This window comes from Hippopotamus amphibius, chromosome 11, assembly GCF_030028045.1.
Source record: "Hippopotamus amphibius kiboko isolate mHipAmp2 chromosome 11, mHipAmp2.hap2, whole genome shotgun sequence".
Classification (NCBI taxonomy): Eukaryota; Metazoa; Chordata; class Mammalia; order Artiodactyla; family Hippopotamidae; genus Hippopotamus; species Hippopotamus amphibius.
In genome coordinates, this window is record NC_080196.1 from 49435135 (window position 1) to 49449921 (window position 14787).

Genomic DNA, 14787 nt, shown 5'->3' on the forward strand with positions numbered 1-14787 from the left:
CCTGGGGATCTTTAAAAACAATCCTGATGCACAAGTCATACCCAGTGCCAGTGAAATCAGAACATTTTGAAGCAGAAGCCAGGCAGTTTTTAAAGCTTCTCAGGTGATCCCAGTGTGCAGCTGAGCTTGGGAGCCACTGTCTGGTTTGGGGTAGGAGAAAGAGAACTGCTTCTGATAATTGGTGGGACCTTGGGTAAGCCAGTTTTAAGCCTTGGTTCCCTTATCTGTAAAATGAGTTGTTTAATTAAATGTCATCTAAGGTTCAGTGGTCCTTTCATCATATAACTTCTAATTCTGTGATTTTAAAATCAGTTGGAAGATGAAACTTCGAAGCACTAGAGAAGTATCCATCTTTGATGCTCACAGTGTTGCAGGCCTTTATAAAAGTGCTAAGATTCTATGGACCTACTTATAAAATTCAGATTTGCCTTCCCTCAATTATTTTGAGTTTCATTTTAGACACTGAGAACAAAGGGAAACATATAACTTAACCAGAGAACCCCTTTGTTGCCTCATACACAACATCTGTGAATAACTTAGAAATACAGGAACTTAAAGAGTATCTGAGGACTTGTATCTATCTGTTCATTAAGACTTTATTTTAAGTAATTTGGAAATACCTATCAGTGGTAACATACTGTGTTGTAGTATGCTGCATTATTAGCACTGCTTATTGCAGGGTCGCTAGACCTAGCATCCATTTTGTGGCTGTAAAATTTTGCTATTAAAATTTCTAATACTTAGGTAAACGTGATTTTAAATCATTTTATTTGGTATAGAGCACTTTTATTATTTACTTTTAGGGAAATAATGGAAAATGGATGGGCAGGTGGATAGTGAACTCAATCAAGTGAGATGCAGGGCCTAACAAAAAAGCCACACACGCACACACCACCTCCTGTATGGCTTGAATCTAAGCATGTGTATAGATAAATATAGCTTGTACAGGACGAAAGTTTCTGTGGGTAGAAGGACACATGACAGGGGAAATATGTAATAATTTATATATTATAATAACCAAAACACGTCTTCTCACAGCATATCTGGCAGTTTGGGTCTCCTAATTTCGCTAAAAGCCGAAGAACCTAAAACCAGAGGGAAAGCACCCATGGAGTACTGTTCTGAATTAGAGGATGTCAGGGCCACTGGACATCTGGAAGGTCTTCCCTCCCCGCCAGCCCCTTTCCAAAATGTCTTCAGGCCTCATATGATAAAAATCAATTATTACAATATATTTTTTTCCCTCCACAGTGTGACCTTAGCAATCTATTATCACATAAAGAACAGGTGAGCTCTTTTAAATCCTATCTTGTTATTCCAGCTAATTAATTTACAAGGTATCATGTTTAGTGTTAGGTGATGACTATAGACATTATTGGAGTACGCTTTTATTAGTAGAATGCTTTTATTATAATATTGAAGCGAGTCTTTTATTTTTATCTCAAGACTCTGAATTCTTAAGTTACTGGGTATCTCAGAGTATTTGTTTCTGTGGGTTATATTGATATTTACTATATTAGAAATTGAAATTGAGAATTAAAACCTTACATCCATTGTATGTTAAAACAGGGTTTTCCTTAGCACTATGGAAATTTTGAGCTAGATAATGCTTTGTTGGGGGCGGGGAGGGTCATCCTGTGCCTTGTAGGGTATTTAGCAGCACACCTGGCCTCTGCTCACTAGATGCCAGGAGTGCCTTCTTCTTTCCTCCACATGACAACAACCAGAACTCTGCAGCCATGGCCAGAAGTCCCCTGGGGGCTGAAATCACCCCTGATTGGGAACCTCAGGGTTTAACATAGGTCATTTTTTAAACTGTTTTCCACAACAAAAAAGTTGAGAGAAAAGGATCTCATTGTTAATAGAAGACAGCTGATTCTTACATCGACTCTGTCTTCAGTCATCTGTTTTGAAGAAACAATATGAAGATCCAGCCTCATGCAGATATATAGTTGGAAAAAGGTGTATTTTTAAAGCCTTCAGATAATTTGGTATATTCTTTGATACTGTGCTAAAAGTCCACATGTGCTAGTTTCTTAAATTAGTTAAAATGGAATTCTAAATCATATCCATGAACTTGCAGTAAATACTATGTTAAATGAATGCCCATTGAACTGTCATGCATACGGAGTGGATCTTTTACCTGAACATGATTTTATATTATTATACATCGGTCATTTGTAAAGTATTGGTTCACATTTCTTTAGACAGTGTCAAAAACTCACTTTTGGTAGTATCACCACCAGTCTTACCAGAAAAGTCTTTAAATATTGAGAAGTTGTCAAGCTCACAGTAGATCAAGCTCACAATAGGAGTTATAAGTTTTCCAAAAATCCTGATATTTTTAGCTTGATGGCTTGAATTTTATCATTAGCAACAAATACGTTAGCGTTATTTTCCTTGAAGTAACAGGCTCACTTTGTTCATTTTTGGAAGAATGACTGTCAGTTGTACATTCAAATAAAGATGGTGTTCTATGAAGTAAATGGTTCAAATAAAGATGATGTTCTATGAAAAAAGTGACTTAGCACTAAGTCACCAATGCTTTTCCTTCACACAACCGTATTTCAGTCTGTAAAAGTGCTTGATGCATACTTTCCACTTACTCAGAATATTAAAAAGAAGGATCAAGGTTTAAGAACAGTATTAATTGTTATTATTTTATCAGGGGTGTTCTTAAGTAAAGCAGATTTTTTTTTAACTGCAAGTAGCTGTGAATAATTGAATGACTTCTAATTGAGTTTGGTACCACTGCTCAGAAACCAGCAGTTTTACCCACTTTTGCTTTTATGCAGTCACAGCAAATGTCCAACAATGTAAAGGCAGGTAATGTCTTAGTATTCTTATAAAAACAGTTTTGACATCTTGGGCCTCCTGAAGAGGGGATGGGGAGGATCCCAGAGCCCTGCAGACCACATTTGGAGAACTGCTGTGTAAATTTTGAGCACAGTGTATTAGTGTGGTGAAATGTTAAATAAAAAGCCTGGTGTCTTTTAAAATAAAAAGAATTACATTTTTAACTCAAACTATTTAAGAGACAAGAAGAAATACAACAGTAAGAATATAATTTAAAGAAATAAAGAGAAAGAAACCGAGGAAAAAAACTGAATCTCATATTCACATTCATTGAAGTGAGAAGACTTTATTGCCCACCACCACTGCTTTATAAAATGTTCTTGTATTGATATATTTCAGTGTGAGGTTAGAGGAATGGAAATATATTGGTTTGCTAGCATTGCCTGTTCGGGAGGGTTAGTGCTTGTGAAGGCAACTCTGGCTGGTGGTTGTAGAAAAGATTTCAGAGTTTGATGTGTTGAATAAAAATAGGTCAGGAAACCTTTCTAATGGCAGAATCCAGGACGAGAATTTGTAAAAAACTGTTTACTTTGTCAAAGGTTAAGCTTCCTCTACTCCTCTCTCTACTCCTAGCAGATGTGTTACTAAGATAGTAACTCCTGAGTTAACTTTCTACATGCATATTCTTATTTTATAGAGATGGAAATAGATCCCTGGATATTTTTGATGAGTGCTCACATCCACTCACAGTAAGTGTCAGTTTTATTGAAGTATTTTTCTCTTATAGTTGTTTATTTCATGCTGATTTGCTTTGAAATTAGTTACTAGAAGAAAATTACTCCCTCCAGCTCAAGGTCCACATCATCTTCCTCTGAAGTCCTCTTCCCCACCCCATGTTGTGTCTCGTTATTTTACCAAAGGCACGTTGTATAAGGGGTGTGACGGATAAGAACTGAGTTGTGCTTTGTATGATTAGTGAGCAGGTAAGTAAACATACCCAAGTAACAGAGCATGTATCTTTTTGAAGGATGATTTTCCATAACATCAAAGAATGTAAATATTTGTAAATAAACCTAACAAATGTGGTAAGACCTCTAAGAAGAAAATTAGAAAACTGCTTAAATTTTAAACCCATTAAAATGACAAAGTTTTAAAATTCACATCTTCAGGTGCTCTGTGGCCACGTGTGGCTGGTGACTGCTGTATAGGACAGAGCATTCTTAGAGCCTTATGGTTACAGGACCCTGGAAGTGCTTTTTTCAAAGTTGATGGCAGAAAAGTATGATGACCCATGGTGATCAGCAAGACTTTTGAACCTAAAAAGAGTTGACATTTGGTTAGAATTCTGTGGGGAGAAAGGTGGAAATATGTAAATTTTCTGAGGTTGCGCCTGTGTTTTTCTTTAGTGAACGGTGGTGAGTATGAAATCACTGTAGTGTTTTAGGATCCCATTGTTTATATTTAAAAGACTCCAAGACATGTCACCCAACCAAAATTAGTTTAAGGGGCACGTGGGCCCAAATGTGAAGACTGCTACCTTAAGGGTACTTTTAAGTATTTTTCTTCAGTGGATGCTTATATTGCATTTTTTCTTCTTTTAGCAAGAAAAGCTTCCAGAGGAATACTTTAAGCATGATCCTGAACATAAATTCATTTACAGATTTGTTTGCACTGTGTTTAGTGCTGCACAACTAACTGCTGAGTGTGCAGTAGTAACTTTGGTAAGATACGTTTTCTTTCATAAAGCATCTGTAGAAATTTCTGTCTTGTACACAAGGGGTGGTCCTGTTTTTAAAATGAAAGTAGGTTCCTGAAATGATCGTCAGAACTTTACTAAGAGAAACCTATCAAAAGAAAGTAAAATATACACATTTGAGCTTAATAGTCATTATGATTTAAAATGTTGCCATTGCTCTTCTTATCACAAAACAGGTGCTGTTAAAGGCAGCAGGAGAGAGTTCTGGTTTCTCCTTGCACACCTCAGGGCACACATGCACACACAGTGCACACACATACACACAGACGAGGCGTGCAGTGGTGGTAGGATGGGGCCGATGACACCTCTGGTCCCCCAGTCCGCAGAAACGGACTCCGTGTAGTTCTAAGCTGAGTCCCAGGCTGTATTACCTAGACAGTTCTGATGTACAGCTGACTGAGAACTGCTGCCCTCAGTTCTCTGTTCTTGGATGATGGTGTTAACCATCCCCGCTGTCCTCTTGTGCCTGCATGTGGAGTCGCCCAGGATTAGGGTGCCAGCAGTACTTGGAAAGGCTTTACTCTCGTTAGCCTGCTAAACTGCAGTTGCGTGAGGACCTTTGTGTCATCCATACTGAATTCCTACGGTAAGATCTGATCATTTGAATAATAAATCATATTCAGGTGAGAGGTAGTTGGGATTGTTTTACTTACTCCTCCCTATAGCACACCTGTACGGGAAAGTCAGCTGCGTGGTCCGGAGGGAAGGAATAGTTAGGCCACTGCCCGCTTCTGTCCAGGCAGAATCTAGCAGAGGAGGCTTGTCCTTTTGAAAAGAGACCCCTCCGTGGACACTGGATCAGACACAGGCCTTTCCGTGGAGCTACAAGCCACTTGGAGTGCTTAGCACATGCTTGAGAGAGGCAGCAGTGGCGCTTGCATGTGGAGAGCCAGGAAATGCAGGGAGGAGAGCATCTGGGGCTGGAAGAGGGGCATTTCTTTGTAGACATGTTGAGTGTGACGTACCTGTGAGACAGCAGAGTGGCGATGTCTAGTGATCATTCGAGTGTATGGGACGGGATCATGAGTCTGAGCTAGAGGGAGGGCATTAGGTAGAGCTGTTCAAATGCAGAGAAAGAATGTAAAATAAAAAGTGGGTAGAAGACCTGTAGGGACTGTTAGCACTTAGGGGCAAGTCCCCAGAGGAGTGGCTAGGGTGGTAGGAAACCCAGGAGGGCATCATAAGTGACGCCAGCAGAGGTTCAGGAAGGAGAGTGTGGTCCAAGTGCTAGTTGCTGCCAAGGAGTTGCTCGTGTCATAAATCCCCCCTAATACCTACTCTGTCCCTATTCTGAGTGCTGGGGATGGAGGAGAGAAGAGTTGAATAAAATTCTTGCCTTTATGGAGCAAGTGTGGAAGACATAAGTTTTTGTGTTTGTTTTTAATTTTTAAATTTTATTTATTCTTTTGGCTGCGTTGGGTCTTTGTTGCTGTGTGCAGGCTTTCTCTCGTTGCGGCGAGCCGGGGGGCTCCTCTTTGTTGTGGTGCGCAGGCTTCTCATTGCAGTGGCTTCTCATGTTGCAGGAGCACGGGCTCTAGGTGCATGGGCTTCAGTGGTTGCAGCATGTGGGCTCTGTAGTTGTGGCTTGTGGGTTCTAGAGCTCAGGCTTAGTAGTTGTGGCTCATGGGCTCAGTTGCCCCGCAGCAGGTGGGATCCTCCCAGACCAGGGATCAAACCCATGTCCCCTGCATTGGCAGGTGGATTCTTAACCACTGCATCACCAGGGAAGTCCTGCTCCGGTTTTTTGAGTTTTGTTGTTGTTGTTGTTTTAATTTTTATTGGAGTATAGTTGATTTACAATGTAGTGTTCATTTCAGGTATACAGCAAAGTATAAGTATCTTTGGTAATGAGTATTTTTAAAAATGAATATTTCAAGTAGTTGTAAAACTCAGGAAGAGAAAGCAAGGTAAAGGAATAAAGTGATTAGAGGGGCTTACTGGAAAGATCAGAAAGAGCCTCTTTAAAGAGGTAACGTTTGAACCTGGGACCTGGCCGAACCGAGGAAGAGCAGGAGTTGCCGGTATTACAGGCAGAGGGGACAAGTGCAAGGCTCTGAGACAGGAACATGGCCTGTGTGTTCAAGGAACAGCAAGGTGGCTGTTGTGATCAGAGTGGGGAATGAGGGAAAGAACATAGGTGATGAGGTCGCAGGACAATGCCATACCGCACAGGGCCTTGTAACTTACAGGTCACGCCAAGAAGTTATTTGTTTGATGGGAAAACTCTGGCAGATCTTAAGCAGGCACATGAAGTACACTTAATTTAAGAGGCTCTCCTGCCTGCTTTGGGGAGAAGAGACTGTAGTCTGTTGAGAGTCAGAGTGGAGGCAGAGAAGTTCGGAGGCAACAGCAGTCACACGAGTCAGAAGTGACAAATGTTGGGTTGGCCAAAAAGTTGATTTGGGTTTTTCCATAACATCTTAGGCAAAAACCCAAACGAACTTCTTGGCCAAGCCAGGAGAAGAGAAAAGTGGTCTGGTTACCAGGGAAGGTAGAGACAACAAGAATCTCCAACAGATTGGAGCAAGAGAACTCAAATGGAGGTGTCTTTCAGTTGTGAGGGAAGGCCTGGGCTGGGGAGCGTTGGGATGAAGAGCCCTGTGCAGACACCAGTGACCGTGGCAAGAGTAGTTTCAGCAGAGCCACGGCGGCAGGGGACGGACGCCAGTGCGCTAAGGAGAGGAGGCGATGAGGAGCCAGTGTCAGGGCGTTTCCTGAGGACAGATGCTAGGGGTCGTGGGGCATAGGCTGGGAACAGGTAAGTGTTCCCAGTGGAGGAAATCTCTGACAGAGAGGGAGAAATTGTTCAAAAAGAGGTTAATTGTGGGAACAGTATTCTGCAGAAGTGAGATGGGATCCACTTCATTCATAGAAGAGTTGGCTTTAGTGAGAAGAAAGAAATCTCACTTCCCCTGAGACAGGAGGGCAAGTGGTATAAATGAGTGTGGGCACATACCAGGCTTGCCAGTAAAGGTGAGAGGAAATGGAGAGATTGTCAATGTCCTTTTAAGTGCCTCTAATTAGTCCCATAGAGAATTGAACCTTGTTCGGAAGATTCATTCTTAGGGTACTGGAGAGTGCTGAGTTCTCTGGGGAATGAAAGCAGAACTTCACTCAGAACATACACATATAATCTCAATATCCATGTTTGAAAACACAGTTGAGTTTGGAGAGCACTGGCAAATCTGAGCTGTCAGTCTGATAACCTTCAGATCGTTAAACATACTCTTTAAAATTGGATTTTTTCTTTTTGTCAAATGGCATATACACTCTTCTGCAGAGGTCACCACAAATCACAGCTTACCTCTCTCATCTTTACCCAACTGTTAACTTTGTCCATTTCTTTGTAGAATAGACATTTGGTACATGGAAAAGAAATCATGACATTAACTCACAAACTGCCTGGCAGGTTTAGAGGGGCCTCAGGGTTACAAACACCGGCAGCTCTTTCCACCTTAAAACCAAAAGAATTGAATAAGCTGCAGATTATGTAAGACAGAAATGAATTATTAAATGATAATGGAGATGTGAAAAATAGAGGATATGAAAAAGACTATCCTTTGTATGCATGTGCGTTCCTTAAGAAGGTATTGAATATGGGAATGCTCGACAGTTATAAAGCCCCTTTGTACTGCCTGTCCTGCTGTGCCACACAGCCGCCACTGGAAGGCTCTCGACCACCAGTTTTCATCTTCACGTTCATGCCGTAAAAGGACTAGTTACTCTGATGAGGAGATAAAGACGTGCTCAGTCTTACCAGAGTTTTACATACTCAAGCGTTATGTAAAATTGCCGTGTAACCACCACCAGGTATGGTAGGTACATTGCACATGCAGGCACTCAGGCATTTACTGAGCAGTTGAAATCCATGCTGGGCTGTATGTGCTGCCCTTTACAAGTGGGAAGGTAATAACACAATGCCTGTCTTTCGAATGCCCTTTGTTCTTTCATTCCTGTGACCAAAATTGGGTTGGAAATTCACATGGGCAGAGTAGAAATATCAGACCAACAGAAATACCTGACCTACAGCTGTGACTTGGCTTCTGGCCTTGGCTGGCCAAGCAAAGTCTGTAGAAGCTAAGAATAAAAGGCATGTCAGAAACAGATGAAATCTGTCATTCCTACCAATTCTTATCACAGCACTTAAATGGAACTAAAATCAAAGATCAGTGCTCTACTTTTTGCAGGTATACTTAGAAAGACTTTTAACTTATGCTGAGATCGACCTTTGCCCTAATAACTGGAAAAGAATTGTTCTGGGAGCCATTTTTCTTGCCTCCAGCGTTTGGGATCATCCGGCTATATGGAATGTGGACGACTGCCAGGTCTTCAAGGACATTACCGTTGAGGACATGTGAGTTTGTAAGGTTATGGTGAACTTTCTATTTTCCAATACCTCATTTGCTCCCATACCGTTTACATTTTAAGAAATGTTACATTTGAAGAAAGGTTATATTGTGCAAAGAGCTGAAATAGGTGTAAAACTACAGACTTCTCCCTGTCTAGCTATAGTATAACAATTCGTATTTCCCATCATTAATTAGTAGGTCTTGATATGTTATTGCTGTAATATTCTGCTTGATAAATGGAAATTATTTTTCCAGTGGTTTTTGCCAGACATTTTACAAGCTCACTACAGAACAACATGGTATAGTAAATAACTTCACGGCTTTCTTAAAGTTGTCTACCAGGTTCAGAACATTTTTAAGGGGCACACATCTGGCCTGTGAAGTAAGTGGCCACCGTTAAGGTCTCAGGGCTCTAGACTACTGCGAGGTTATAACTTCAGCCTGAGTCACACATTGTATATTTGCTTTTGCTGGTCTTTTTCCTCCTTTTTTTTTTTTTTCCCCTCCTTTTTACCTGAGGTTTTGTTGTTATGGAAACCGTGATATACAGATAGCCACATATAAAGGTTTCAGATCCCTGTGTTCCTGTCTCCTCCCCTATTTAGGAGTATTGCCCATGTTTAGAAGTAGGTCTGCTGAGTTAGGAAACTCTGATCTCTCAGACCGGAAAGCATCACCCGGGCCTCACCCAGGGCACTCAGCAACCTCAGCAGCACTTTGTGGGACCTTCAGTTAACTAGGCAGCTGCTCCTCACAGATGTCATGCTGACATGGGCATGAAACACCAGGCTTCCAGTCTGGCTGTGGTGAAGGGCCCCAAGGGTGGGAGGCAGGATGAGCCAGAGAGGTATTTCTAGCAGACTCTTGAAGTGCTCACTTGACAGTGACAATGTCTTTGTGGGTGGCGTGTAGGAAAATGTGAAAGGACACGTCTGGATTATATTGAACGGAAGAGGCTGATCAAGATCATGGCAGGCAGTGGCCAGAGTTTGCTTTTGTACCTTTGCACCTTACTCTAGATAATTCAGAATTGCCAAAGTGCATATTTAAAACTGAAGCGAGGAAACTTGTGACCAAGTGAAGGGACCAGGGATTGTTGGGATGGTAGCTGTCAAAGTGGCTTTTGGTGAAAATGCCCACTTTGGTGATAATGTAAACTAAGTAGTCATGGGGATATTGCTGGTGGCCATCGTAGTAAACAGTGTGATGGCGGATAATGGCTTTGAAATGAATAGAAGTACTTTTGGAAGTTGCAAAAACTAAAGTGACTTTGACCATCGGCATCATCAGTCTTTAAACTGGTCCCTTGAAGGAAGGAAAATTTGTAATCATAAACACCAACCCTACCATGATGGCCGCTGAAATTTTCTGAGAACCTGCCACTAAGGTGACCAGCGCTCTGGTTCCAATGATAACATCAGAGAACATGCAGGGCAATGTGTGGGTGTTCATAGATGTGAGCCCAGGAGCCTTGGTGGCAGTGTCTAGCTCCAGGAAGAAACATTTTAAGCAGCGCTTTTCTGTGTAGAACGGAGAATCACCCAGAGTTATGTTTATAGTAGGCTGCTTTTGTTGATGATCTTTGGAAATTGGAAAGCATTACCACAAAGTGTTGAACACACATTTGTTTCATTGCTCTGCTGTTGACTACTATTTGTAATGGTCTCATTTTGAGTCTAAATTGAAAAATTGGTGTCTAACAGCTTTTCTTTAAAACTTTCTAACATTTATGTCTTATTAAAGTATATTTCCCTTCAAAAGACTAAGTTAAAGTTAGTAGCTGCTGTTCAGAAAATTTGCTGCGCCTGTAAATGGTCTGCTCTTCAGCCATCTAGCCATTTAAAAAACAACAGAAAACACAGAAAGTGCATATTCTGTAGGCATAATGCTTTTCTTCAGTGATTAAGGCTCTATTAATAGACATGTTAATCCTATGAAGTACTGTATTTCCAGACAATTAAAATGTATTCGTGGAGAGAATATAAAAGGGAGAGTGAAGTGCATTTATTCCTGTAGTAAATGAAGTCCTGATTGCTGATTATCAAAACATTAACTGATTTATGTTTCTATAGACTTATGGCCATATGAATAGGAAATTAATTTTGGAATTAGGTTCAGTTAGGTTTAAAGTTCAACAAATGAGAAACCTCATTTCTGCGCATACTCTGCTCTCCATACAGGAGAACATCAAGCATTTATTGCCTTATCCAATAGATAAGATATTAACAGTTTAAAACCCAGAGACCAAATATATTGTAAAATAAGCCACTCTCATGTTTGGGTGTTTACCATTGTTATACAATTAACTCTCTAAATTTAGTGATTGCTGTGAAAATGGTAAGATTTACTCTAATTTTATGTTTATTTACTTAAACATTTGGCAAGCAAATGGCTGTATATGGTTATGTAGCAAAGGCTTGCTGCCAGCACTCTGCTTTCCCACTTCACTGAATTCGCCCTCTGCGGGCATGTGCGCGTTCTGTCCAGGCAGGGGGCTGCGGGGCTGAGCATCCGGGGCTGCTCTGTCAGAGGTTATATCATAAAGTGGGTTTAGTCCAGCCAAGACAGCTATCTTTAAGCTTACTGCCTTCTAAAGCTTAGAAAGTACATCCTGTCCTGTCATAGTGACAACTTCTCACCCTAGTAAGGTTAAGGTGAACAGAAACTTGCATTAGGCCCTTTGACACAGCCCCATGCACTGGAGCAGGGGGAAGGGATTCCCTTTCTCATCGAATGTAGCTTATTTGTTTATTGATTTGAGATGAATCCTGTTGCCTCAAGAGTTTTCCCCCCTCAGAGATAATAGCAGTGGCTCTCGATGGATCCATTTGTTGCCGTGGTGATGTGCCCCCTCCTTTTGTTGGCGCGTATCTACTTCAGTAAGCCCCTTCCTGTTACCGCCCGGTGAAAATGTCTGCCAGTTCTTCAGAACGAATAAACAAGCATACATCATTCCTTTCATCTGATCACTATAGCGGGGCCTTGTGAGCGAGCGTGGAGCATGAATCCTACAGCTGCACTCATGGAACTCCGAAGAATAAGCCCCCAAGTCAGCAGCACGAGAGCAGAAGAGGGCCGTAACCTCTTCCCCCTTGTCCCAAACTCAAAGTGCTGGGATGCAGAAAGGACCACAAATAGCTGTACCTTGTTTGAACATTAGTGTATTAATCCAGCTGGGTAGCCATTATTTGTTTCAAAACAGTATTTAGAGCCATCCTCGTAGCTCAGAATGGTACTTTTGAAAATAGCCCAGTTGACTAAAATTGTCCTGTGTTGGTTTTGTCTTCTCCTCCCCCAGGGATGAGATGGAAAGGCACCTTCTGGAGCGACTTCAGTTTAATATTAATGTTCTTGCCAGTGTTTATGCCAAGTACTACTTTGACCTTTGCTGCTTAGCAGATGACAACAACCTGAGCTTTCTGTTCACTTCTTGCGTCAAAGAGCGGGCGCAGAGCCTAGAGGTGAGGAGTGCTCACTGGGGTTTTCTATCAGCCACCAGAGCCAGCGTCTGTGGCCAAATTGTATTGAGCAGTGATTAGGAAAATGGAAAGCTGTTAAATTAACAGTTTGAAGAGCTTATTAACCCTGGCATCATATTTCCTATGGTTTATACAGGGATCTCACATTATTAAAAAAAAAATAGATATTCTCTCTTCTTTAACCATAATTCAGAATATTTCAATTAGATTTAATCTGTTCTTAGTGGTTTTCCATCTGAACCTCCACACTTACATATAACCATACATGAATAATTTCTTACAGTTTTATCCCTAATCATAGGTATATACATAATCTACTTAGCACTCTTAGCTGTCTTTTACTCAGCTTGCAGTTTGTGTGTGTGTATCACAGTTCAGTCCCATGAGTTTGTTAGACAAAGCATCAGTGGCTAACCTGAGAGACCTATACTTGGAAGGTATAATGTGGGTTCAGATACTGGATGTAGAAAGTACATAAGTTTTTAATGGAAATGGTAATGTACATGGGACGAAGTAATTTATGGCTCATGATTTTTGGTGGGCATACAGCAAAATTCACAACTGAAATGAACACATTTAAAATTGACACTCTCTGTGGTACCTTGGTGGTACTTTAGAGTAAGATGCTTTTCTATCATAATTTACATGCAAGTGAAATAGCACCTTTCAGTGCTTCAGTCATGAGACCTCTCCTGCCTTTAGCACACACCTACCTCATTAAAATTTTCTCAGAGTATGTAATTACTGATGAAGATTGAATAGAAGTTGAATAGCTGAGTAAACACTGATTCAGCCCAAGTGTATGTTCATTATGTTTAAGGATCAAGCGTGTAGGTAACAGATGATACTGCTATTAGGAGCCTATCTTTGGGAACCCAATTTTTCAATAACTCTTAAGTTCCCCTTTACCCCAGCAATCTAATCATAGCCCTTATAACCTTAGGGAATTGGCAGTTAGTGTAGATATCAGCTATCCAAAGTAGCAGCAACTATGAACTGTCTAAAAGAATGTCGATGTGTGGCTTATCAATGATGCCTTTTTTTTTAAAGGTTGGAACTTTTTTTTCCTCCTAATCGTATCTGTGTTCTGTGTGACTTTCCTAGGCCATTTCCAGATTGTGTGACGACAAATACAAAGACGTGTGCAGTGCTGCTGTAAGAAGGTCCCTCAGTGCTGATCATTTAATCGGTATTCAGCACTCCAACACCATCCTCTCTTAAGGAAGAAGTGAGGGGTTGTAACATCAGAAACCCCTCGCAACAAGGACTGGAGAAATATCACCTCTCCTGTTCAGAAACCTGCAAAGTTAGTATTTTCACCTAAAAGAAAGACATTGAATTCAAGAGACTCATGGACAGTGAGGATTATGCTCATAGGAAAGAACGGGACCTTGTCAATGCAACACACTCTTCTGTCCTTTTTGATGTAAACAGAGTTACAAAAACCACTCCAAAGCTTAAAGCTCCCAACCCACACACAGTTGTTGGCTTACTCTGTGGGCCAATAGCTGTGAACTATGTGACGTTTTTTAATTACCAGTTTAAATTTTTAGACTTTAAAGACACTAACTATATAACATTGACATTTTCCCTGCTTTTCTTGCCCCACTCCCCCATATTGCTGCATATTCCTTTAGAATCAATGCAGTATTACCATTAAAACATGGGACTCCTAACAACTCATAAAGCCACTTAGGAACAGACTGTTGCAGCGTTGTTCGGTTTGAAGGATTCTTCCTCCCTACTACATCATTGAAGCTGCTCGTCATTATTGGCAATCGATTTAAACCAAAAAGCTGCTGAATAACACTTGTCATTCAAATTCTTTGCAAGCACTACTTATGAGCATTATTAGCGTGTTTGGCATCATAAGCAGAGAAAGTATGTTATTATCTACTCCTGTTGGGTCTGTGCTGCATTTCTTTTTGACTCTAATGGTGCTTCTCATTTTCTGATGGTTTTCCTCTTTGTTAAATACTTGTATTAAAGGATATTTTCCTAATTCCAGCCAACATGGCAGTCCAGTAACTAGCAAGCAGGTAATAAAATAGAAAGGTGTCCCAAAAGTCTTAGTGCAATTTTAAGCTTTACTATAAGTGTGCTTGACACTGCAGGACACTGTTGCAGAAGCATAAATGCTACAGACTGGCAAAACATCATTTGAAAGTTTACTTGAATGTCTTCTGAACTCATTTAGTTTTGTAAATTTTAAACATTAAGCTTCTAATTTTTTGTTTCAGCCCCTCTTGAAGATAGCAAACAATGGGCCGAAACAAAAAACTAAAATTAAGACCTTAGTATTTAAAATTTACAAAGCTTAAATGAGTTTAGAAGAAATTCAATTAAACTTTCAGATGATGTTTTGTAAGTCTGTAGCATTTATACATCTACAAGTATTGAGGCTTAA

At 40.6% G+C, this 14787-nt stretch overlaps 1 protein-coding gene across 2 annotated transcripts in view; it reads left to right on the top strand.

The window, feature by feature from the left end:
* LOC130831433 (cyclin-Y-like protein 1) overlaps nt 1-14556 on the top strand; it is a 39280-nt gene extending 24724 nt beyond the window's left edge. Inside the window, exons 5-10 of one of the 2 annotated variants that reach the window (XM_057699562.1) lie at nt 1252-1287; nt 3494-3545; nt 4398-4517; nt 8740-8906; nt 12200-12362; nt 13485-14556. In XM_057699562.1, coding sequence (XP_057555545.1) covers nt 1252-1287; nt 3494-3545; nt 4398-4517; nt 8740-8906; nt 12200-12362; nt 13485-13601 — 655 coding nt within the window. In that variant the 3' untranslated portion in view covers nt 13602-14556. The remainder of the gene's footprint in view (nt 1-1251; nt 1288-3493; nt 3546-4397; nt 4518-8739; nt 8907-12199; nt 12363-13484) is intronic. The other variant, XM_057699563.1, reaches the window with a different exon arrangement.
* Nucleotides 14557-14787: the final 231 nt, after the last annotated feature.